Raw genomic sequence first — 24,937 nt, 5'->3', positions numbered from 1 at the left:
GGATAGGTATACACAAAATAATAATGCAAACTTTTGAATTTCAACTGTAGGTGTTATTTGTATTACTTATATTTTAAGATTCATAATGAATAGGTACCTATACAACTACAAAAACCAAATTCAAAAACCACAGACAATAAAAGCTAACTGTCACACGCATTTATAATAATAATAATATAAGCTTTTATTTCCTTACTTTTACAAAAATTTACACTTTATCTTAATACTAAATACTTTATATAATAAAAAAAAATCTTAAAAGTAATATAATTATGTTTATTGTTAGTAACGTGTTAGCTATTCTATGTTAGTATTTATCTTATTCTTCTATATTGTAAGGACCGCTTTGTGCGGTGAAAGCCTCCTCCAAAATTTTCCATTTCTGTCTATCATTAGCCAGTTTTATCCATTGATTCCCCGCTACATCAACAATGTCATCTTGCCACCTTTTATAGGGTCTGCCTCTTTTTCGGCTCCTGTCCGCTAAAAACCAGTTTGTAATGATCGTTGACCATCTTTCATCCTTTTGCCTTTGGTTGTGTCCTGCCCATCTCCATTTTAATCGAAGAACATGATTACCGACGTCATTCGCTTTTGTTACTTTCCTTATTGATGTATTTTTTATATGATCTTTTAATCGAATATTCATGTAGCTTCTTTCAATTCCTCGTTGGCAGACTCTTAACGCACGTCACACGCATTTATCTGATAATAAACTCTACAATTTATGTCCAAGTTAAATCTTTCAATCCGAGTCTTAAACGTCATAAAATTAATATACAAACCTCATTAACTTATGAGTAATGCTATCTATTTGCACATGACACCGGGTGACTAAGTATAGTCTTGTTTTTCGTCTGGTCGCTGTCTCGGCTACGAGGTCATGTGATTCATTTACAAAAATATCACTTGGGGTTAATGTGACTACTAGTTTAATATTTTAGTTACTTTTATAAGCAATTTGATAAATCTATGATTTGTTATCTAATGTTATATGCATTGTCATATTGATATTGTGTGGGTTTTAACTTGAGTACATATTTATAACTAGCTGCTCCGCGCGGTTTCTCCCCCGTGGCTCCACTCCTGTTGGTCGTAGCGTAATGATATATAGCCTATAACTTTCCTCGATAAATGAGCTATCTAACACCGAAAGAATTTTTCTTATCGGACCAGTAGTTCCCGAGATTAGCTCGTTCAAACAAACAAACAAACTCTTCAGCTTTATAATATTATTAGTATAGATTTTAGATTTTAATACTTATTTGTCATGACTGCTGCATCCTATGTAAACTTAGACTGATCATTCTTCATTCTCCGAAAGATACTTTTAACTTTTAAGACCATTCTTGTCATTGGTCCAATGTATCTCAGTTCGAACATATTATAATAAATTAAAATCGAAAGTTACTGTCCCCAGTTGAATTGGCTTTAAAACAGTGCACAGTAACAAAAAACTTTTTCATTTCATTTCTTTCCATCCATATTTACACTTTCTCTCTCAAGAACAACCTTATCAATGTAAATCTTATCTACACGCAATACATATTTATTTAGACGAAACTGAAAGTATTCTCTGAGTCAGACATCAGACATTCGCGATGCGCGGGAGTACGCACGGAAATGCCTAATCTTTGCATTATATATCACACGTGCACGCTCCCCCGCTAGATGTTACACATTTTCGATGTTTATGGAAAGACAGACACACACAATAGATTCACGCATACATATTTCACACACATACATCTTTTATATATATAGGTACATAACCAAAAGCACATGCAAATAATCATTCTATGTAGGTAGTATGAAAGTGTTGATAGATAAGGTTGGTCAGTAAATGCTGAACACATATTTATATAGAGCTTCTTCTCTTTTCTCATAAGCTGTTTAAGAAAGTCATTTAGGTATAGATATTTTCATAAGCGTATAATTTAACTGACGAAATAGAATTTCATGCCACTTATGGACAGTAAATTCTTACTACCTATTCTTCTATTCAAAACAGGATTTCCGTTTATTAATAGATATCTATCATAGTCGTGATGATATTTTAAATTGCTACTTAAAATATTGTTTGACATAATACCATATAACTTCATTTATTCTTTTACACACAATTTATATGCCTAACTAAAAAGATCTACCATCGCTGTCACTATTTCTTTAAACTCCGAGCTAAATGACGGGCAAAACTTCCAGCATTTAATATATTATTCATTTCCACGATGTATAATTAACAACTTTAGCTCTAATCCGCACTTGTAGTACTAGCATAGTTTTATATTATCTGTTCTTGTAATCTTATTAAATTGACAGTTACACCTGCGCTCAAAACACAAGTATTGCATAGCTTACCAAATACGAGTACAGAATACAATGAGTCGTCTAGTACAGTTATAGAAACAAATTTGGATACATAATACGTGTCGATCGGTGTCAAATAACATGGTTATAGGCCCTTGTTGTGTGGTACATGAATATTTTTAACTATGTTATAACGGTTAGTCATTATTTTGTTGACACAATTAATAATATGTTATTTAATTATGTTATATTCATGTTTGACGTTTGCACGTATACAGAAGTTTCTAATTGAATAAATGGTTGTGGCTAAGTGCTTAGGAGCTTCCGACTCAAAGCTAAAATCAAATGAGCGTATTATTAACATTTTACATCGTCGATACTGTATTATTTGATGATGATTACAAAGTGCAACTTCTTTTTGAAAGTACTAGAAGTATTTATATGACAAAAGCATATAAAACTGTCGTTCCTGAGCCTGATTTCTCTCCGGTCCTGATAGATTAATGTAGTCCCTTTGGACTGTAAAAGTGAGGCAAATGAGTGCCCCTGTGTATTCTTACTCATCATAATATATTTAACGCTGCAATAGCTTTCATTGATACTATATATTGCTCCATCTATACCTTTGTCTTGATATTAGTAGAGTAGTGTACCTACTGAGTCTGGATTCGATGTTGTATTTAGTGGTGTCTGACCAAAGCTTCGATAAGGAATTTTCTAGAAGTATTTTGAAACGAGATAGTATATTATTATTAAAATTTTAACAAATTAATATTATAGTACCTATGGTTACATGTGGAGAATCAATGAATTACTGATACCCCGATAGCGATACTTCACAAAAGAAGAGCTTCAAATGTCTTAAAGTTCTTTTGATGATTGTTAAATCTATGAACAGTCGATAGATCAAATGCAACGATTACATAAGAATGTAACATGAGCAGACTCGGGATTAAAAACGGCGGTATATCGATTACTTTCATATCATCGGGTCATCATTAATTTAGATATAATATCATTGGCTATTATTTACATATTGTAGAATGCTGGAGGAAAATCGATCAAATGCTGATATTAACTTGACAATTTGACTGATAATTTTTTTGATGCGAAATCATGTTACTAAGAAAAAATAAATATGAAAATAGGAAAAAGAGAAATAATCTCTATTTTAATCGCGCATTTTTGGCAAAATATTCGAACTGAACATTTCAGAATGTATGTTATGAGCTATGTTTCATTATACTCATGAATCATTTACTTACCTAATTTGTTGGCCAGGGCCCTACAAAGTTAGAGCTATTTTCTAGCCAGGATCCAGGGTCCTACTATGACTGATGTACGTAGTAAATATTTATTAATCTTTGCTATTACTATTCACAATCTGCGTAGTACAACCAAATAAAGCCTGTAAACCTTTGAATATCCTGACCTGCACATGAAATGTATGTCAAACAATCGTACACACCATCTTATTGTTAATCGTGACGCATTCGCTCCAAAACTGCTTGATTCCCGCGAATTATGACGGATCAACGTATTACAATTATTTATAGATTTTCCGCTTATTTATTGAAATGAAAAATGAAATGAAATGAAATGGCGCGTTGAGAGTAAAATTTCAAGGTCGCGTCATGACAATACCATCACGTCATGGAGGCGACGATTTTGGTATGTTTGAATCTTGCTAAAGAAGTTTCACTTCTGGCACGTGTGCTCAGCGTGGACTTACACGTGGACTCGTTTTCGCTGTTATATTTTGTTTCAATCTCTCTGATATAAACTGTATAATATGTTACTCGATACTTGCTTGAAAATTTATTGAATCGATTCAATTATTATCTACTGTATACCATAAACATGACAATACCCTACCTATAAATCCATAAGCAATCATCATTAATAGGCTTAATTGTAGGCTCGCTATCGATATCTAAAGGATGTGACCACAAAGATAGAAAATCTATAGTATTTAATTGAATAGTAGATAGATCTTCTCTAATCGGTTCTGGTATCCCGACATAATCTCTTGTGCACCGCAATTATAGTATTATGTCGTTTATCTTATAGTCTTTATAATTATTGCTTTAGAGCAGCCTTTCCCAACCTTTTCCAAAGGCGGCCCCCTAGCGCCACCTTATGATTCGCGGACGCCCAAAAACATATTCGCAGTACTCCCATAGGTTAATTTTTATTAATTTAAAAATAGATTGAACTTTTACAGTGTTTTTCATCACTTGACAGATTATTCCATCCTAAAACTGAAAAATACAAAGCCTGGCCGTCAGAATAGTCATTAAAGCTTTCGTAATTTTCTTGATTTGCGGACCCCAGGTTGGGAAACGCTGCTTTAGAGGACTGCATATCCAATGAAGATTTTCGCGATAGCAGTAATTTTATGATACGGTTTGACACAGATTATATAAATTATACTTTATACAGATCATACGACCGGTTCGCAGTTGGCAAGCTATCAATTATTTCTTTCAACGATGCGAATTTCACTATCTAATTGTTATTTAGGTTGATAATTAATTAGTTTCAAGGAATTGTTGAATGCACATTGTTTTTAGCTTTAATTTAATTATTTGCTTCTAACACAAAATTTTAACTGACTTTCTTAAGAATGCCATTAATTTTAAAATTCTTATAGCTTACATTTTTAAAACGTTCCAATGAAATTACTTTGGTCCATATAAACTATTTGCCTTAGTTTAAACGTCTGAATTAAATACATTTTCCAAATTTTTGTTAATTATCTTGCCTAGTTTATAAACTTACCCGGATACCCGGACGTATGTCGGTAATGACCCGGAAAGTGCCCGTGACTAATGCTTCCTGACCGTTATTACTTATTTGGGCCGCCGACGGATAAATTAGTTGAAAGTATTGAGTTTTACTTTTAGACTAAAATAGTATCCTTTTACTATTGATTTAAAGTAGGTAAGATTTACAATTTACCTTTAGCTGCAAAATTTAGATTATTAAGGAAAAGACTAGCAATAAAAAACTTAAAAAACACAGAAAACCAAAAATGAACATGTACCTACCAAGTGAAGGATAACATTTAAAAGATCGTCGTTAATAGTCTATGTGTAGTAAAATGTATACTTACCCTATAAAATAATAATCGTTAGTTTGAAAATTCATAACCATAAAACGGAAACTTCGATTCAATAAACTGTTCTATTTAATCCGAGTTAATCGTGGCTTACAAACATGTGATTACACCAAGGTATTTACTCGAACCACATGCTATAGAAAAACAGCTTTTTCAATGAGTAATTTACATCACATGTGGCTGTGAAATTGATTTCGAACAAATCAAACTAATTGAAGGTAAGAAAACGCGGCACGCGCGTCTAAAATTAAACCAAGATGGCCGACGACCCTTCAAGGTGCAAACAAAAAATTACGTCGCTCTAACTATTAGCAGAAATGTGGTTTCGCTTGTTAAATTTAGTCATATTTAAGAATAATGAGCAGACGGAAATGAATAGGGATGGAAGCAAATTCACTGAGGCCATATTTATGCAATAACGTGGGACCCATTATTTCCAAATAACGGTATGTGGTTCCAATATTCTTTAAAATATTGTTACCATTAACAGGAATTTTCAAACGAATTTACAACGATTCATAGAATAATCGTTTTCTTTTCGCTTATGTTATAATATCTATGTTAATAGCTCATTTGTAAAGGAGACTGGATTCTAAAAGGTAAATTAAGGCATATTAAGTATTCCATTCGAATTACTATATTGGTGTACCGGAATACAAATTTAGAAAACTTTTAAAATTCGAATACCGAAACGTAACCGAAATCCGAACAGAGGAAACGGATGTGTCGTTGTCGCCTTTTTAATATTACCATTTTATTTGATATTCCGCTCGCGTCTAGCATAGTGGTGATTAAAAATAAAAATTCTTTTCATCTCGACCGCTGCTTCTTGAAAACTATTTGCTTTTGAAGTTTTCCCACTTCCCACAAATGTTCATAATTCCGTTTTTAATTTTTAATATTCTGTATTGGCGGTTAGGATTGAACTTCCAGTTTTGACAGCTGTCCACACTTCGGGAAGTCGATTGACTCGCATTAATGTGTTTTAGTTCGGAAATGGTATATTGAACGTATAAAACTTTAATTGATTGAAGAATTTTAAACCAAAATGTAGATAAAGGAAAAGTAAGACTTTAATCTTTTTTCAATTAAGTAACAATTTTGATGCAATTTTAAGGATATCTATTTATCCTCTTTTTTTTAGATTTCACCACTTCTTAATGTAATATAGCTTTAAGAGCCGAGGTAAAAAATTAAACCCTTCACAAAATTGAAGCTTGCAAAGTTTGACGTGTAATTAGAAAGGGATCGAATACTTAGATTAGTTATGACAGAAAATTACACCATCACTTGCGCAGGAAATGATGCTATTTCTAAATGTCATACGCCAAAACTGACACTGTCATTTGACTCCCTTAGGTACTATGAATACACACTATGAAATATTTTAATACTTATTGCTTTAGTAATAAGGTTGAAAATTGTGCACAGTATTTTTGAAGGGCAGCCAGTCGTTACGGTATCTATTTTGGAAATGACATCGATATTTGACGCTTCAGGTATATCGTTACCGTTCGATTTTAAATTTGGAAGAATGTCATTTTTTGCTGTATTTCTCTCTTCGCTATAATTTAAACATTTTTTTTCTGCAATTTCCCAAATCAGAATAATTTAAAAGTATTATTTGAAAATTTCCTGATATTCGGGTAAAAGCAGACTATTCATCAGTTCTTAGAAGGATATGCTACTAGAATAGAGTAAAATGAACATGAATAGGTGTTATAAAATCATCATCAGATCATCAGAATTTCACATTATAACGATCCAAATTACATTTATAAGATTCAATACCTATTCCATTAGTTCCTTTACACATACCTCCAGATAAAAACCTTATTCTCATAAAATACAACGATGTACTTATGTCAAGACATTGATTATTTTGTAAATAATCGACCCCTTCATCCGATACGGGAGCATAAAGTCCGTTCACATTAATTACTGCATTGACATTCACTTAAACAAGGGTCAACTTCATCAGTTTAATGACTTCCCAGTTAAAACGACTCCTTGCTTTTGTGGATAGCTATTTACATACAAAAAGTTCTTTAAAATTTGTCGTCGATTAGTGTGTTGGTTTCCTTCTATTGTAATTTTGTATAACATACTCATTTTATAGTATCCTTACTTTCTTTCTTTCTAATATTATAAAATGTGTTTGTATGTATTTCTTTAATGTCGTAATAGAGCGATTTTATGGTAAGATTTTGGTCTGGATGTAGTTAGGAAGCTAGAGAGTAGAGACCTTTTTAGTTTTTATTATCTAATTCCCATCGAATTTTCTGGCCGCCGCTAGCCGCTGTTAACACCTAGTTTAATTATTATAATAAATCATAAAACACATAGGGTTAGGTACTAATGTAAGAAATCTGGGTAGTATAAAGAATAAGATGAAAACTACAAATTCTCTATCAGTTAATAAATCTTCGACACGTTATTGTGGAATACCTACTTACTTGTTTTAAGTGGAGATTGCGAAAAATGTTGAAACTTCTGTTAATCTTTGCATTGTGCAATTTATAAATATGATTTGTTACTTGCATGATTGTTACTCGGGATAACTACTTTTAAAAAATATTTATAACGCCACAAAAATGCTAAAACAATCTAAAAGAAATTCTTAGATTTTTTTTTTTATTAATTCCAAGCTTACAATACAAACACCACCAAATCTCATACGTCTAAAATAAATCCACTTAAATGATTTACACATCTATCGAACACATTAATCATAGAATTTATTGAACTTGAGGTTAGCATTATTAATCCATTAAAATATTTAAAAATAAATCGATATAAAAATATACATTACTCTTATGACCATTACGTAAAAATGTTATACACTTTTCAATTTCATTTTGGCTCCCACGCGTTTTGGATTGGATCCAAGCAATCAAAAACTCATACAATGTTTGATATACAAAGGATTCGTATTTCATACGTCTTATTATAAAGAGTAATTTTAGTCAAATGATAAATAATAAAATGCTGATGTGACCGTACTTTACCCGTGTTGTGTTGTTTCACATTTCGATGCTAATTAATTTTTAAATGACAATTATTGTGTTAGATTTTCTATTATATGCTATAAAACGATTGTGTGAATTTTTAATCATTTTACATCTATATTTTTATATGCTACATTTCTCCTTATTTTATTTTTACGACTCAGAAAAACAGGCGAAGGCATATCAAAATAAAGTTAGTACCTTTTTTTTAACAAAATTGCAAGTTTCTAAAGATTACGGAACCCGCAATCGCGTGGCAGGCACATGCTTGACTGCTCCTTAATTATATTTTTGACGCTTTGCCATTTCCTTCGGATGTTCACCTTTGACGCAGTGGATGTGTCTAAATTACATGATTTATATTTCAAGAGTTGGATTTAAAATGTCAGCTCTAATGCATTACACAGAATAACTTGTTGTTGAGGTTATAAATATTTTTAAATAGTTCTCTATAGTTGTTCTATTTATTCATAATATAATCTACATAAGAAAATTGTTAACTGACTTCAAATATGGGGGAGTTTATTTTTTATGAGAGTTTTAATGAATCCATTAAATAATTATATGGATGTATCTAATGACATAGTATTATCTTTTTCTAAACCTTTTTTACAATTTAAAAATAAGCCACATCTAAAATTATATCTTCATTGTTAAAGGCTTCATTTGTTTAAAAACAAAAGACGATGACAGTTTTGATCCGATTATTAAAGAAAGCGTTGCATCGCAATTTGAATACAATCGAAAAATTGTGAAGGATGCAAGAAATTCATTGTTATTATGAAATTATATATATTTTGGTGGGCGAATAATTTGACAATTGTCTTGAGACAATAGCACATACGAGTGCTTCGTTTTGTGTTGAATCCATACTAATATTATAAATGCGAAAGTAACTCTGTCTGTCTGTCTGTCTGTTACTCAATCACGCCTAAACTACTGAACCAATTTGCATGAAATTTGGTATGGAGATATTTTGATACCCGAGAAAGCACATAGGCTACCTTTTATTGCGATATATGTACCACGGGCGAAGCCGGGGCGGTCCACTAGTATGAAATAACTGTTAATTTTAAATTTTGACTTCATAGACAAATTATTTTGTCTGATGATATAGGTACAAGTCTAGCTATATAGTTATAGGGAGGTAAATTTTGTCAAAAATTTATTCGAAGTTGGGTTGGGCATCGAAATTAAATAAACATATTCCTTCCTTATTATTATACATATTATATTATTATGTTTTACATTTACATTTCGACGACACGTGACAACCGCCAACCTGCACTTGGCCAGCGTGGTGGATTAACCTTAGGGAGGCCCATGTCCCAGCAGTGGGAACGTATGGGCTGATAATGATGATGTACTTACATTTGATTTCTTTTACGTCGTTTATGTATGTCAACATTTGACAATTTATGCAAATATTTGAAAAAAAAAAAGAATCTTATTCATAAAAATGTCACAATTTCATTAATAAAGTCGACTGGTCAATAATGAAGTATGTTCTCACGATCGTGTATTGTTTTTGAAAACAAAAATATCCAATTGAGAAAGCTTTTCGGGTCCAAGGGCGTAGGCTTGCATCTGTTCAGCACATGCACCCGAGTCGACCTAAGGCGTTCGCGAATTGAGTAGTGATGGGATCAATTTATCGATATATTACTATAGGTTAATAATAAAGGGTCTCATCATAAGAATGGAAATATTTCGTTTAAAAATATTTAATTAATCGTGAAGTAATATTCCGTCAAACATGCGTCAAAATTGATTTAAGAATGAATTATGAAAGCTATCTAATATTAACTGAATTATTACAAAATACTAAATAGTAACAATGTAACCAAAGGATAAAAACAAACTTTTCTTCACTGAAATCTCGCACTACCCTTGAAATTAATACCCGTATCGCAAATAAAGCAATCTAATTGAAACCGTGCATCAACAATATTGTATTCGCGTTAAATCAAAACGTGCAGCCAAATTACCAATCGGCCGTATCTCATCTGAAACTTCAACACCATCCATTCTATATTATCCGACTTATTTATACTTCAGCGCAACGAACTTGGTAAACAAAGGTCGCGAAACACATCCGAGTGAATTCATCGACGTTGGAAGGAACAAAGCGCATCACTGTTCAAAAGCAATATTTCACAGGCCACAAATCTGAGCGGCCGTTAATGTTTCAACCGAGCCCACTTTCAAAACAAAGAAATGCAACAGTGTCTCTCGTAAAATGGTTCGACAAAAAATGGCAGGCTTAGAAACTGTGCCATTGACTTGATATTAGTGAATCTTTGCTGATTTGGAGGATGCAAATGCTGAAAGGGCAAATGCAAATATTAATTCTCTTGAAACAATTTTGTTAACTGTATAATAATTACATTTATTTGCCTTGTCTCTATATCCTACTAAACGTAGGTACCGAGAGAGTTTATATCAAGTATGTCTTTTCGTACAATATAATAATTCCACGGATAGTCACTTTTTTGCACGGTTCTGATATTTTCGAACCAAATAATTACATGAATACAATTTTAACCCGCTAATTCTGTATATGAATACATATTAAAGTCATAAGAAACTCCGAAATATTTTTGCAACATGAGGGAAGTAATGTTATTACAAATGGTCGAAATACGTGGAACAAACACTGCAGAAAGACGATGTTTTGAAACTTGGCTAAATTAAAACATTTCTTTTGATTCTCGAGTGTTCCATAATAACATTGTAAATATTATTTGCATAAACATTTAACGGAGATTGTTCTTAAGTTGATTGCTCATAAAACATTGAAATATCGCGAAATTTAAAACGAAATGTTCAGGGAACGTGAGACGTAAAATTTGGCTTTCGCATGTGCGACACGTTTTTGTTTTTATTACTGTTGTAATTATTTTTTAACCCCGTTTTGTATGGAATATTCAAAATTTCTAAAAATATAACTACATATTAGGTTATCTACATCTAATATGAAATATACCATAGTTAATGCAGAACTAGGAACTATGTATGTCTGAACTTCATAGAGATAATGATGATTCAAAAGACTAACAGATACTGCAATTTCTAAAATATTGTAGTAATAACAATAAATAGCACAAAATGAACACAAGATTAATATACCAAAAATTGATAAGAACAGTTTTGTAGCCAATTTTTCGAGTAGCCTGTATGATTGAATCGCATTAATAATTATTATTCATATTTGTTTCAGATGACGCATACGCTGTTATAGAAGCGCCTACGAACGAGAGGCTGCGTCTAATCTGTGGCCTGAAGCCAAGAAATCAGTTACCAGCCGTGAGATGGTACTTTGATGGAAAACCAATTGATTATCAAAGTAGGACGCGGTTAGTTCAGCAGAGGCAATGGTTAGTATAATTGACTAAGAGATTTATTAATTTCACTTGAACTATGTGGCTAATGTTATCATTTAGGTATATAAATTGTTTGATTGCTACTGCATGGATATGATATTATTTGCTTGTAATACTAAAACGGAAGTCATTGACCAGTTCTCCTCCTTCTTCTTAATGTGTGATGAAATTGATGGATGATCTCTTTATATATTTTGAGAGAAAATAAATCTTTATTCGATTAATTTGTTCGATTTATTTTCACAATTCAGTTAAAAATAGTCACCAGCTTATTGCATAGATTTCTGTTTATACTCTATCACAATATGCGAAAAACCAGTAAAATATTATTGGAAGGCGTATAAAACACTCATAAAATCCACCAATAATAAAAATTCTATGAACCATGAAAACCGTGGTATATCATCCTAGAATTAGAATTCTCGAAAACGATATTGAACTAAATCTAATTTGATCAGAATTTACATCAATATTTACGCATTGCTATGTCGAATCTGAAAATACAGGCAATAAATCAAATGCAACTGGTCAAAGGCAATGAAAACAAACTGTCGATCACGATGTGTGGAATTGACTGGATAATGGTATTACATGCTTAGAGCGGGGGTTTTGGGAACATAAACATGAAAATATCACATATTTCTTGTAGCGCAGAGCTTTGCGTTCTTGTAATTTTAGAGAGATTATCCGGAGTTAAGTGGTTATAGTTAGGAATTTGACTAGACGATACTGTTTCTAAGACGATCCTATAATTTGCTACTCATAGCACATTGTTATGACTATGTAACTTATTGCAATTTTAAGATATAGGATATGGTTTTCATAGATTAATAAACAATGACATTTACTTCGCCACTTTTAAATACCTACGCATAAGAAAAAGATTTTCTGGATATTTTAGCAGACGATTTCTTTTTATAAGTATTTAAAGAATTTATCTCCGAGTTATTAACAAATAGAGAACTCAATAATATATTTCAAATCAAATGCGGTTATGTGATTATTAATCACATTCATTCATTCATTCAGCATTGCAGCTTATTATAATTGTATTAAATGTTCTACCTTAAATAATATGCATGAAAGGAATAATCCTTCATACTTTCTTCATATATCAATAAAATAATTGTTATTCACAGGTTACGAATAAAAGGATTTCGTGCAAAGGACGCCGGTGTTTACGCTTGTCAGAACGAAGAAGATAATACAAAAGAAATGAGCGTCACCATCAAACATAAGCGTGATCTGGGAGATATTGAAGGTAATTTAAAATTAATTTGAATGTTAAAAACAAACTTTAAAAAATAGACATGAATTCAAGCAAAGTTTGACAAAGTTTAAGATATTACGCATCATCAATTATTTCTAAAGATGTCGTTAGATCGGATTTAAATTGAAGGACATTAAAAGTGAACGAGATTATTGTAATTACAGCACTAATTATTTCTTGGCCAAAGTTTTTTTTACTAGAAACACTATTTTCTAGACTCGTTACGTATGTGTAGAGTTCTCTCTCTAGAGTTTTAAACGCAATTGCTACACGTGTAATATGTCTTTTGTGGAAAACGTACGTCCTTGGCGTTATTTTTATTTAAGTTAACGATGTTATTAAATAACATTAATCGTTTAATCAGCGTAAATAATTCATTAAAACTGTAAGCACGTGAACTCGTAGTAAGTCCTCAGATATTTTGATAAGATATTTAATTGGCATCTTTATTAGCTCTCCAGATGTGTAAACATAGCTGCCTGAATGCCTCTAAATTGCACCGAAGCGATGAAATATTTTGAATATAAATATGTTTTTGAACATGCGGATTTGGATTTTGTCGCATGCGTCTGGATTTCACGATTATTGTTTCCTGTACTTGAAATGCGATGTATTAAAATGTTTAGACTTAAATGGAACTATTTTTAATACAGCACGTGAATACCTTAAATATCTGAGTCAGATATGGGGGTGATACATTGAGTATTATTTTTAATTAGGATACTTCATTTAACGGTCCATGATTTCGGCATTTCGCAGTCTTTATTTATTTATTTATTCATTTATTGAAACATTCATTGTACTTACAGTTAAAATACCAAAGCATACATTGAATGATTATATATAATTATTAATTAGTTATAATACGTTAACAAAAAATAATATCAAATCGAACACACTATGAACGGCTAAATGCATCCAAGCACCTGCTAAAGAGGTGCAGGACAGAACTTGCACCGCCAGCAAAAATATCAATTGGGGCATCAGAGGCCAGCACACGATAAAATGTCATTAAAATCAATCCTTATGGCATTTAAAATGTTTAATTGTTAGAGATAAAGCGAGAGGTATATATATAGAGGTAGAGGTAGGCTAGGTATTCTGCTTTTGTCAGGTACATTCAGAATATAATACTGAAACAACCGGCTATAACTAACGTTGTTGCATAATATTCCAGAATACCAAGCAGACGACAGTCAACGACCTATGCCAGAAATATTAGCACAGCATTCAGCTCAATTAGTCGACAACAACACCATCGTAGAAACACATAGAGAATACGACGTAAAAGATGATGATCTAGACGAGAGGAATGAAAAAGAACATCTTAACTATGGACACGTGGATAACACTAAATCGAAATATTCACCGAAATTTAAGCATCCATTGAAAATGTTTAATATGGAAATGAAACCCGCTGGAAGCTCTATTCGGTTCAAATGTGCTGCTGAAGGTAAGACTAATATGTTCCATTGTTTCTTGTTTAGTTTTGTTGTAAATCATTCTTCGAAATAGTATAATAAGAAAGGAAAACGTCCTTATACAGTATAACACAATTCTTCTATCTTTCTGTTAAACTTAATCATACCTAATGTAATATTAAAATTGGCATCATTACAGAACAGATTCTCGTTCAAACTAAATAATTATGAACCATAATATTATCTCTCGTAAGACTACATTAAAACTATAACGATATGTTTACAAATAACCGCTGTTTACGCCAAGGGAGGCATTAACCCACGTTCACTAAAATGATATTCCAAACCGTAAAGCAAACAGCTGTAGTTATAAATACTTTACAACGTCGTAAACTTTCACAGGTAATCCTATGCCGAACATAACGTGGTATAAAAATAATGTGACGCCGATATCCAGGAGTTACTTCAAACCATCTTATGGTAAATGGTCCATGTCGTTGGATGAACTGACCAAAGCTGACAATGGTAATTACACTTGCAAAGTTTGCAATGAATTAGGGTGTGTTCAGCATACATACTCCCTTCATATTCAAGGTAAGATTACTAATGCAACACTTACTAACATACTTTATAATATAAATTATAAAATAGAGTTAAATAAGCGCAAAGAAAGAATAGAAATCTAACTAAAAAATACTTCGTAGAACGGTATCCTTCAAGTCCGTACATTAAAGAGGGGTATCCTGGAAACATCACAGTGCTAGTAAACGATACTGTACAGCTCCAATGTCCACCAGTATCAGATCTAGAGCCTCTTGTGTACTGGCTAAGGCCATACAACACATCGTTGAAAGACGCAGAAGTCGGCCCTAGTGATGCGCCCACTCCTGTTGGCGATCGAATTGAGGTCTTTATTTTTGAATTAGGTGGAGGACTCTTCAAATCGTAACTTACTTATGTATATAAATAATTATAAATGATGGTGGAAGAATAGGATCACAGCAATTTTCATAGAAGCACTATATTATAATCAATAACTAACTGGTGACGGTTCACGGTGATGGTTCACTTTCTCATAACTCATTATTTTCTAAGGCTAAAGGTTAATCTAACTCTATGTACACTCCTTCCTGCAAGATAACGACGGTTGATGGGCAAATTTATAATCGCAATTTAGTTTCCGCAGAACGGGAATTTCGATTATTATAGATGCTCCTGTCGCGATAGATTACTTCGCCTATTTGTCTTATCAGCGAGCAATCTTCGCAGATTGTGTAGGCATTTATAAATTGGATGCATCTATCTTACGATTATTAACGTGGAGATTAATGGTATGTTGTTTGTTCCTAGAACGACTATACGCAAAACCGGTGCTAACACAAGGCGCCGTCAATCAGACGAAGCTCGTTGGCCAAACGGCGAAATTCAGCTGCGAATTCCTCTCAGACCTACATCCGTCTGTTTATTGGATGTATTTTAATAAACACGAGTACATTTATAATGAGTCTACTTCGGACCCGGCTAGCAAAGAGCTGATCGTGTATAATGATGTATCTAAAGTCGTTCTGGTGAGGGCTTGTTATTAACGCATGTGTGTGGTGTGGATGCATGATCGCTTCTAATTGTATTGTTTCAGATTTATTATATGTATTATCGTTTTCAATATCTTATTCTAATGAATATACTATAATATTACTCCTATACATATTAAGGCTTCCTGAGATACGATGCTAAATTCAAATAGGATTGTTTTATGTATAGTTTTTTATTACAAGGTGTTTTCGTGTCGCATGGAAAGCGTTTTTAATTAATATGTGATATTAATATTTTTCTTATTATTTTAGACGGAAAATCCTTCAGACATGCCAGAACAGCTAACCATTTACAATGTAACTAAAGAAGATGAAGGCTGGTATGTTTGCGTTGCATTGAATTCATTGGGCAATACTACAGCCAAAGGATATTTGACTGTTCTTGATTGTAAGTACATTTTAAGTTTTATTATATTGATTCGAGTTGCTTAGAATGAGTATCCCATATACGAGATCTAGAGATATATTTAAACTCTGGTCTCACATTTTCTAGGCATATAAACAATATTTGCAAAAAGGCTTATAAAGGAAGTTAGGTTTTATTCTGTGGCAATCGCATGAATTTAATGATATTGGAACTAGTATAACACTGTATAATCCACTAGTAAGAAGTCATATTGAATATGGTTCAGTTGTGTGAGCCTCGTACGAACAAAAATATTCGAATATGTTAGTGCGAATTCAAAATAAATTTATAAGATATTTATATATATTATGAAACTTAACGTATTATACCCATTTTACCTTTTGCAATATCGTACTATTTTTGTTCTCGCAATGATATTACAATTTAAAAGTGCGACGGGAGTGTCAACTTGCACTGCTATTGATACGTATACTACGGGACGAACAAACCACGAAACAGGCAAAATACTAAAGACCTTATCTTCCACAGCATTTCCCGTACCAGAAGCACTAGACCACGGCAAGCACACGCTGCTCATAAACATTCTAACAGCAGTACTAGGCGCAATGTTCTTCGTAGCAGCGATCATAGTGGTGATGATCTTCAAGAAGCTGAAGCAGGAAAAGCTGAAGAAGCAGTTAGCGATTGAAACAGCTCGAGCAGTGATAGTCACACACTGGACAAAGAAGGTCACGGTGGAGAAGCCGCAGATGAACGGGGAACAGGTTGCGAGTGGAGAGGGTTTGGTGAGTTTTGTTTTATTATAGTAAGTTTTGTTTAACTTTTTACCTACCTCCGATGTACTTATTTACTGTTTTTCACACAATATGTTGGTTGCCTGGAAGAGATTACTTGTTAGTAATAAGGCCGCCTTCTGTGTTGTAAGTCCTAGCTTCAGTTTTGATTGTACCTACTATTGTTATATGTGCAGCACATCACTCATTTATTCACTTCTAATAAAATATTTTGTCTCTGACATTGGGCATAATGGCTCATAAATTGATCGGTTTATTTTAATATTATAACTCGAATCATGTTAACCGTTTTCTACTGTTATACCATTAATTTACAGTTATTGTTTTAATGAGGATTAACGATTAAGTACGTTAGTAAAAGTTACGCCTACGAGTAATAACAATTAAATACGAGTGATAAAATATATCCTATTTTTCTTATTGTTGTTGAATTGTGTCTTACCATTGGTTTTTTCGCAATCTATATAATAATAGATATCTAACTAAATATGTAAGAAAGAAAAACGTTTATTCTTTACCATATTCTTAAAACAAAAACAATGACTTAAAACTAAGCAATTAATAAAATGATGTAAAAATTTAAAAGATAAATATGTACTCTTTTTCAGCTCATGCCAGTAGTCAAAATCGAAAAGCAGAAGCTGTCCCAAGTCCAAAACAATACGGAATCAATGTTGATGTCGGAATACGAGTTACCCGTGGACATAGACTGGGAGGTCCCGAGGGAATCTCTCTCTCTTGGCAAAGTGCTGGGAGAGGGAGAGTTCGGGAAAGTCGTGAAGGCAGATTGTGTGGGGATTGTGAAGCCATCTGTGCAGTCTGTGGTCGCTGTTAAGATGTTAAAAGGTTAGTTTATAAATATGACATGTTCATAATCTACGCCATACTATCACCACTATCACATAAAATATTGATATCTAAAACTGATATGAGTTATATGCTTTTAAAACAATCCATATAAATTTATATTCTCAAAATTTATATTATATTATTCATATACTTATAATAATACTAGCTTACCGCCCGCGGCTTCGCCCGCTTTCTCTAAAACGATTTGAGATTTAAACTATTCTATCTCTCAAGTTGAATCGAACTGCACATGGTGTGTAAATTTTATTATAATCGGTTAAGTGGTTTAGGAGTCCATTGAGGACAAACATTGTGACACGAGATTTATATATATTAAGATATTGTCTATTATACATATACTAATTGTCTGTTTGTTTGAACGCGCTAATCTCAGGAACTATTGGTCCGATTTGAAAAATTCTTTCGGTGTTAGATAGCCCATTTATCGAGGAAGGCTATAGGCCGTTTATTATATATCATTACGCTAAGACCAACAAAAGCGGAGCTACACGGGTGAACCCGCGAAGCGCAGCTAGTATTTAATAAAAAAAACTGTTTAGTCGTAGTTAATACAAACAGAATTTCATTTTTTTTTCGTTAACATCAAGCTCATTGTTGAATTAAGGTTGAATTACTTAATGTTCCTCTAAATTTCCAGTATTTAATGAAGTTCCAATTATTTTCCACAGAGGGCCACACGGACGCTGAAATGATGGCATTAGTGTCAGAAATGGAGATGATGAAGATGATCGGCAAACACGTGAACATCATCAACTTGCTCGGATGCTGTACACAAGACGGACCTCTATATGTTATTGTTGAATACGCTCCGAATGGCAACTTGAGAGAGTTCTTGAGGAACCACAGACCGGGCAATAGGTATGTTTGTTGTAATAGTACCATAGAAAATACATAGATGGCGCTGAAATCAAATTAGTAATTAGTTACATTAGTAGAGCAATAGATGGCGCTAGATAAAGCTTTTTCCATATAAATCACCGGTATATAGTTTTAGATAACTAATAATATGAAAATGTTTTAATTTCAGATATGAATCTCCAACTGAAGATCTGAAAGAAAAGAAAACGTTAACGCAGAAGGATTTAGTTTCATTCTCTTATCAAGTGGCGAGAGGCATGGAGTATTTAGCTTCAAGACGGGTAAGATTTTAGTGTATTTTAATTGTTAGAAAATTTTACAAAGTTCCTATTGAGTAGCTAAAAATTAATATATTTTCATGAGTAGGGAAAAATATTACCTTAATATAGGAAATTATGCTTCCATTATATTAAAATTGTAATCATAATATTTATATATATGTCGGAGACTGGCCGAGATCAGAATGATTAAGATTCATAATTCTTATAACTTTTATTAGCAATTCCTTTACAAACTATAATTTAAATAAACACAAAAGGGCAAAGGGCAAAAACGATCCGCCGAGGGAAAAACTAATTGTTCCCGAACAAAGAGACCACTGACAAGTCACGACAAGTGACAGTTCTTTTTCGCGCCTCTTCTTCGGCCCCGGCGTTCCGTCGGTACGCGACACTAGCTCCATCAAGTGTCACATCGCGTACTTTGCCAATTCCTTTTCACGCCGACACGGCCTTCCTGACAGACGCCCGGCCTCGGGCGTTAATCATCTTACGTCCGAGTCCAGCATATGCCTAGTCGTTACTCATCTGAAAAGGACCACATATTAGGAAAACACTCTCATTAAGGAATACCTCAGCAGCACCCATTCAATTCCTGCGAAACCTCTTAAAGCCATCATACCTATGGTATGAGGCACTGTAGAAGATTGCAGTTACTCATGAGAATACTGCAGCTCGATAAGTCATTAAGTATCATTGAAACCGATACATCCAGCTAGTCCCGAACACGAGACTACTGGCTATCGCTGTAATAACTCTCCCATTACTCTATGCCCAGCTAGCTTCCAACTTTAGAAACTACTGTAGCAAATTACCTTGATCATCACATATTCTCCACACATTAACCAAATCATCATCATCAATTTGATCAGCTAAACGAGTAGCTGTCGAACCTTCACCGTCGCTATCCTCATCGCAAATTCTATATAGGGATTACAGTATCATCATCATCAATTTTATCGTCCTTGCTTATTGATTGATTCACAACAACGTCACTAACTGCTGAATCATCAATTCGAACACTGTCCGCATTATCATTAGTCGCCGACACGGTATCTTCATTAAGAGCCTGTTCACAAAGCGCTTCCGCTAATTCGGTTAAGCCTGCCCTTCCTCTGGGAACTTCACGCAAGCTTTCATGGGGGTATTTATAAATTCTCTTAGAGCCATCTACATGTTGCAATTCATAACGGTCATTTTCTAAAATACTAATGATTTTAAAGGGTCCCCGAAATTTACGATCTAATTTTGTTTGGTTTCGTTCACTATTTTTCAAAAATACGAAATCACCTTGTTTAAAATGTTTGATACGTGCTTTAGTTTTATCGAAGCGTTCTTTATCATGATTCGCTACTGCTTCTATACTTTTACAGGCGTTTTCCCGAATTTCATCAAGATTCAACCGACTATCATCATTATCGCAAGAAATTTTGGATAAACCAGGAGTTAGAGCCTTCGTACCGAACATCAATTCCGTGGGCGTATACCCCGTCACTCTACATCTTGTTGTGTTCATTACTAATTGAATATCACCTAATTCATCTCGCCAAACACTATCTGTGCTGTTTTCCACAACAGTTAACATGTTTTTTAATGTTTGCATAACACGCTCAACCTGGCCGTTTGCTCTACTTGCACCAACAGCAATAAAATGTAACTCAATATTATTTTCAGAGCAAATTTGTTTAAACTCAGAGCTAATAAAGCAACGGCCTTGGTCAGCGACCACACGTTTGGGCACACCGAACAAATGTATGGCTTGTCTTAAACTTTCGACAGCACAGTTAGCGTCCAAGCGCAGAGTGTGTCGTAAAAGAACATACTTTGTAAATGCATCTATAATAACCGTCACGTATTCTTTTCTCTGACTTTTACCACTAAGTTTACCGCTTATATCAATATGGATAGTATGCCAGGGGCAAGAGACTTTGGGTATAGGATGCAATCTTATCTGAGGAGAACCGGAAGTGTTTTTACACGCTTTGCAGACCAAACACGAATCAACAAACCTTTTAACCGCTTTATTCATACCAGGAAACCAATATGAATCGTACAATTTTTCGAGCGTTTTATCGAATCCTAGGTGCTTAATTTCCGAATGAACATGGCTTATTAACGACCAAGCTAAAGACCTAGGCACAATAGGTAACCATAAGTTTTGCTTATTACGTTGAATCTTGCGGTACAGTATACCTTTACGAATATCGTATGATCCAGCTAGATCATTTGGTAGATCTCCAGTCCGCCATTTTGACATAATTTGAGATATTTCATGATCTCGTTGTTGTTCTACCACTATCCACTCCTTTTGCAGATTCAATATTTTAACGTTCTTTCTATTATGGACATTAATTGTTGCGTTTTCATGCACGTCGCAGTCAGGCAAAGGATTTCTTGACAAAAAATCGGCGTGCGACATAAACCTACCTTCTTTGTACTCGATTTTAAAGTCGTAACCCTGCAATATGGCCCACCACCTATGCACGCGCGGAGTTAAATCGCGTTTGGTCGAAGAGGATTTTAAAGCGTTGCAATCCGTTCGAACTGTAAAATGGCGACCGTATAAATAGTGGCGAAAATGTTCTACAGCCCGAACGACGGCTAATGTTTCCAGCTCGTACGAATGGTAGCGTGATTCAGCTTCTGATGTACGTCGGCTAAAATACGCAATGACGTGTGGTACTTTATTGGATCGCTGAATAAGAATTGCACCGTAACCTAATGAACTTGCGTCAGTATGAAGTTCAATATCTTTGTCGGGATCAAATATAACTAGTACAGGCTCTGAAGTTAATATGTCAACAACACGCTGGTGAATGGCACTGTGTTCCTCAGTCCACTTAATATCACCTTTGATTTGCAACAGTGAATATAGAGGCGCCATTAAAGATGAGAAATTAGGAATAAATTGCCGAAAGTATGATGCTAATCCAATAAATTGACGTACTTGACTAACATTTTGAGGAGCCGGTATCTCTACAAGAGCTTGAATTTTATTGGGATTAGGTCTTATTTCCCCAGCTTTTATTACATAACCTAGATAGGTAACTTATGATTTTAAAAATTTACATTTTTTCATATTTAAAGAGAAACCGTTACTGGTCAGCGCATTTAATATCTCATGTAACCGTTCGAAACCTTGTTCTAAAGTGACAGAGGGTATTAAGACGTCATCGATGTACACTTGAGCATAGGTACAGTTTCTCAGTGCAGCTTGAATACCTCGCTGAAATACCGATGGTGCATTTTTTAAGCCAAAGGGCATGGCCAGATATTCAAACTGACCATCTGGTGTAACAAACGCTGTACGCTCAACTGACAGCGGTTCTATGCTTATAGAATGAAAACTAGAAGTCATATCAAGAGAAGTGAAGAAATTCGCGCCATATAGTCTATCAATCTGGTCACTAATACGAGGAAGAGGATAATTATCTGCGCGAGTATTTGCATTTAATTCCCGGTAATCTACTACCATTCGATTTCCACCATCCTTCTTTTTTACAAGTAATATTGGACTAGCAAACGGGGAGTTACTCTCACGAATTACTCCAGCTTCCAATAATTCAGAGATTTTTTCCTTCACTATATCTCTTTCAGACGGCGATAACCTATAGGGACGTCTTTGAACAGTTTTATTCGGATCAATTAATTCTATTTTCATTTCAACCGTTTTAGCTCGTATCGTGGGCGTACCTTCAACGAAACTATCAGCGAATTTACTTAGTATAGCATATAGGCGTTCTTTATTAGTACCGACTAAATCTGTATCTATTTGAGTCATGATAATATTTGATTGACAAGCTTTTGTACATAACTGTAACGATTTAGATTTTAAAATAGTGACACCCTCTGAATTGATTTCTACCTGGACACCCATGTTAATAATATCACGGCCCAAGATAATTGGTTCAGTTAAATATTTATCATCTACAATATGAAAAAGAATCTCATAGTTAGCACTATGTATGTTTACCTTGCATTTAATTTGTTCCCTACATATAATATTTGTATTCCCAATGCCTATTAAAGAAACTAATTCATTAAATTTAATACCATCTACAAGTTTTGCAAGCCCTTCTTTAATGAGTGAACATTCAGACCCAGAATCAAATAGAAAATGAATAATCATACCCGCAACTTGCAGCTCACCAGTTACCGCCCGCTTGCCACACAGCTTGACTTCTTTTGTTGTCACCAAGGATGAATTTTTAGCAGGGCAGGCATTTGCTACATGACCAGGCAATCCACAGGAATAGCAAGTGACAAGACGTTTTTCTTCAGAACGAGGCTTCAATGTCTGTGAACTTTGAAATTTATTACAATTAAAGGATTTATGCCCCTGTTCTCCACAACGATGGCAATAACCAACAAAACTTGCATTGCGATTGGTTATATAGCGTGGGCGTTTATTTTCAGTGGCTGTGTTTGCATCATCAACTTGTCTTTTCAATGATACACCCCGCAGTGCCCGACATAATTCAGTTTTATTATTTATATTATTAGAATTTAATTCCTTCTTTATATTATTATCTAGACGAGATAATATAGCGATACAAAACCCTGTTATAACCTCGTTGTTCATAGTTGCATCGGGTATTGACTCAATAAGATGCCAAAGGCGCATACAAGCATCTGCAGCCGTCTCTTTGTCATTCATTTTGAATGTTATAACACGTTCAAAGTAATCTTGCATGAGCAAAGGTTTTGAAAACCTAGCAATTAAATGTTCTTTTACATTTTCCCATGTTATACAATCGGGATTCATTTTTGCAAGGCAAGTAGCAGCTCGGCCACGGAGTGCTTGCGTCAGACTTAATAGTAGGTCGGTACCTTTAGTATCCTTATGTTTTACCAACACCTCATTTATTCTACACCAACTCTCGATATCCGCTTCGGGGTCATCGGGATCGTATTTCATGAGCGTCGTTTGATTTTGCACTCCGCCATTAACCAATCCACGCATCACTCGCAAGAAAGCTTCCATATCACTTGAAATTGGTTGCGACTGCTGCTGACTTGATATTCCAGTACCAATGTTGCTGTGGGGATCCGATCCAACTTCTGATGTCGGAGGTTGGCCGAGATCAGAATGATTAAGATTCATAATTCTTATAACTTTTATTAGCAATTCCTTTACAAACTATAATTTAAATAAACACAAAAGGGCAAAGGGCAAAAACGATCCGCCGAGGGAAAAACTAATTGTTCCCGAACAAAGAGACCACTGACAAGTCACGACAAGTGACAGTTCTTTTTCGCGCCTCTTCTTCGGCCCCGGCGTTCCGTCGGTACGCGACACTAGCTCCATCAAGTGTCACATCGCGTACTTTGCCAATTCCTTTTCACGCCGACATATATATATTTTAAGATATAAATAACTAAAGAACCATAATATGACGTCATAAGCTTAAGGCCTGAAGCCTGTAGTATCCCTCGAGCAATAGCAGGGTAAAAATAGCAAGTCAATCTGCGATAGTTATACAATGTAGTTACAATATTTTCTTACAAAAGCATTAAAACTTTCTCCTTATTGTATACAAATTAGTACGCGAAATTTACAGCCACAAAATAAACTGAATGAATGGAGTTAAGATTAGAGAGAACTTGAAATTTTTATTACCTATAATGCACGCGAATTATTGGTCAGAACGTAGTTCATAATATT

The 24,937-nt window shown here is 34.1% G+C and overlaps 2 protein-coding genes across 6 annotated transcripts in view; one reads left to right on the top strand and one right to left on the bottom strand.

Moving 5' to 3' along the window:
* Positions 1-24,937, top strand: part of LOC123700999 (fibroblast growth factor receptor homolog 1) — a 71,178-nt gene that overhangs the window by 41,703 nt on the left and 4,538 nt on the right. For 2 of the 3 annotated variants that reach the window (XR_006752669.1, XM_045648403.1), the window contains exons 3-12: positions 11,660-11,816; positions 12,962-13,083; positions 14,270-14,545; positions 14,916-15,107; positions 15,864-16,081; positions 16,358-16,493; positions 17,001-17,257; positions 17,875-18,112; positions 18,805-18,994; positions 19,164-19,275. Coding sequence is in view for 2 of the 3 variants with exons in the window: in XM_045648403.1 (XP_045504359.1) it covers positions 11,660-11,816; positions 12,962-13,083; positions 14,270-14,545; positions 14,916-15,107; positions 15,864-16,081; positions 16,358-16,493; positions 17,001-17,257; positions 17,875-18,112; positions 18,805-18,994; positions 19,164-19,275 (1,898 nt within the window). In the remaining variant the exon portion in view is untranslated. Of the gene's footprint in view, positions 1-11,659; positions 11,817-12,961; positions 13,084-14,269; positions 14,546-14,915; positions 15,108-15,217; positions 15,421-15,863; positions 16,082-16,357; positions 16,494-17,000; positions 17,258-17,874; positions 18,113-18,804; positions 18,995-19,163; positions 19,276-24,937 lie in introns of all 3 variants that reach the window. The other variant, XM_045648404.1, reaches the window with a different exon arrangement.
* LOC123701001 lies at positions 19,472-24,618 on the bottom strand. 3 transcript variants are annotated; one of them, XR_006752671.1, is made up of 2 exons: positions 20,088-20,204; positions 19,472-19,800 (listed from the first exon to the last, which is right to left on the bottom strand). XR_006752671.1 is itself a non-coding variant. In XM_045648405.1 (2 exons), exons 1-2 carry the CDS (start codon positions 24,374-24,376, stop codon positions 19,793-19,795), a joined length of 981 nt encoding a protein of 326 aa, XP_045504361.1. In that variant the 5' UTR covers positions 24,377-24,618; the 3' UTR covers positions 19,472-19,792. The 3 variants fall into 3 exon arrangements, 1 of the variants encoding a protein (XP_045504361.1); XR_006752670.1 differs by having other exon boundaries at positions 19,895-20,197; XM_045648405.1 differs by lacking the exon at positions 20,088-20,204 and adding an exon at positions 23,404-24,618.

The sequence above is a fragment of the Colias croceus genome, chromosome 20, assembly GCF_905220415.1.
Source record: "Colias croceus chromosome 20, ilColCroc2.1".
NCBI classification, from domain to species: domain Eukaryota; kingdom Metazoa; phylum Arthropoda; class Insecta; order Lepidoptera; family Pieridae; genus Colias; species Colias croceus.
The sequence above is the reverse complement of the archived record's forward strand: the minus strand, read 5'-3'. Positions and strand labels throughout refer to the sequence as shown.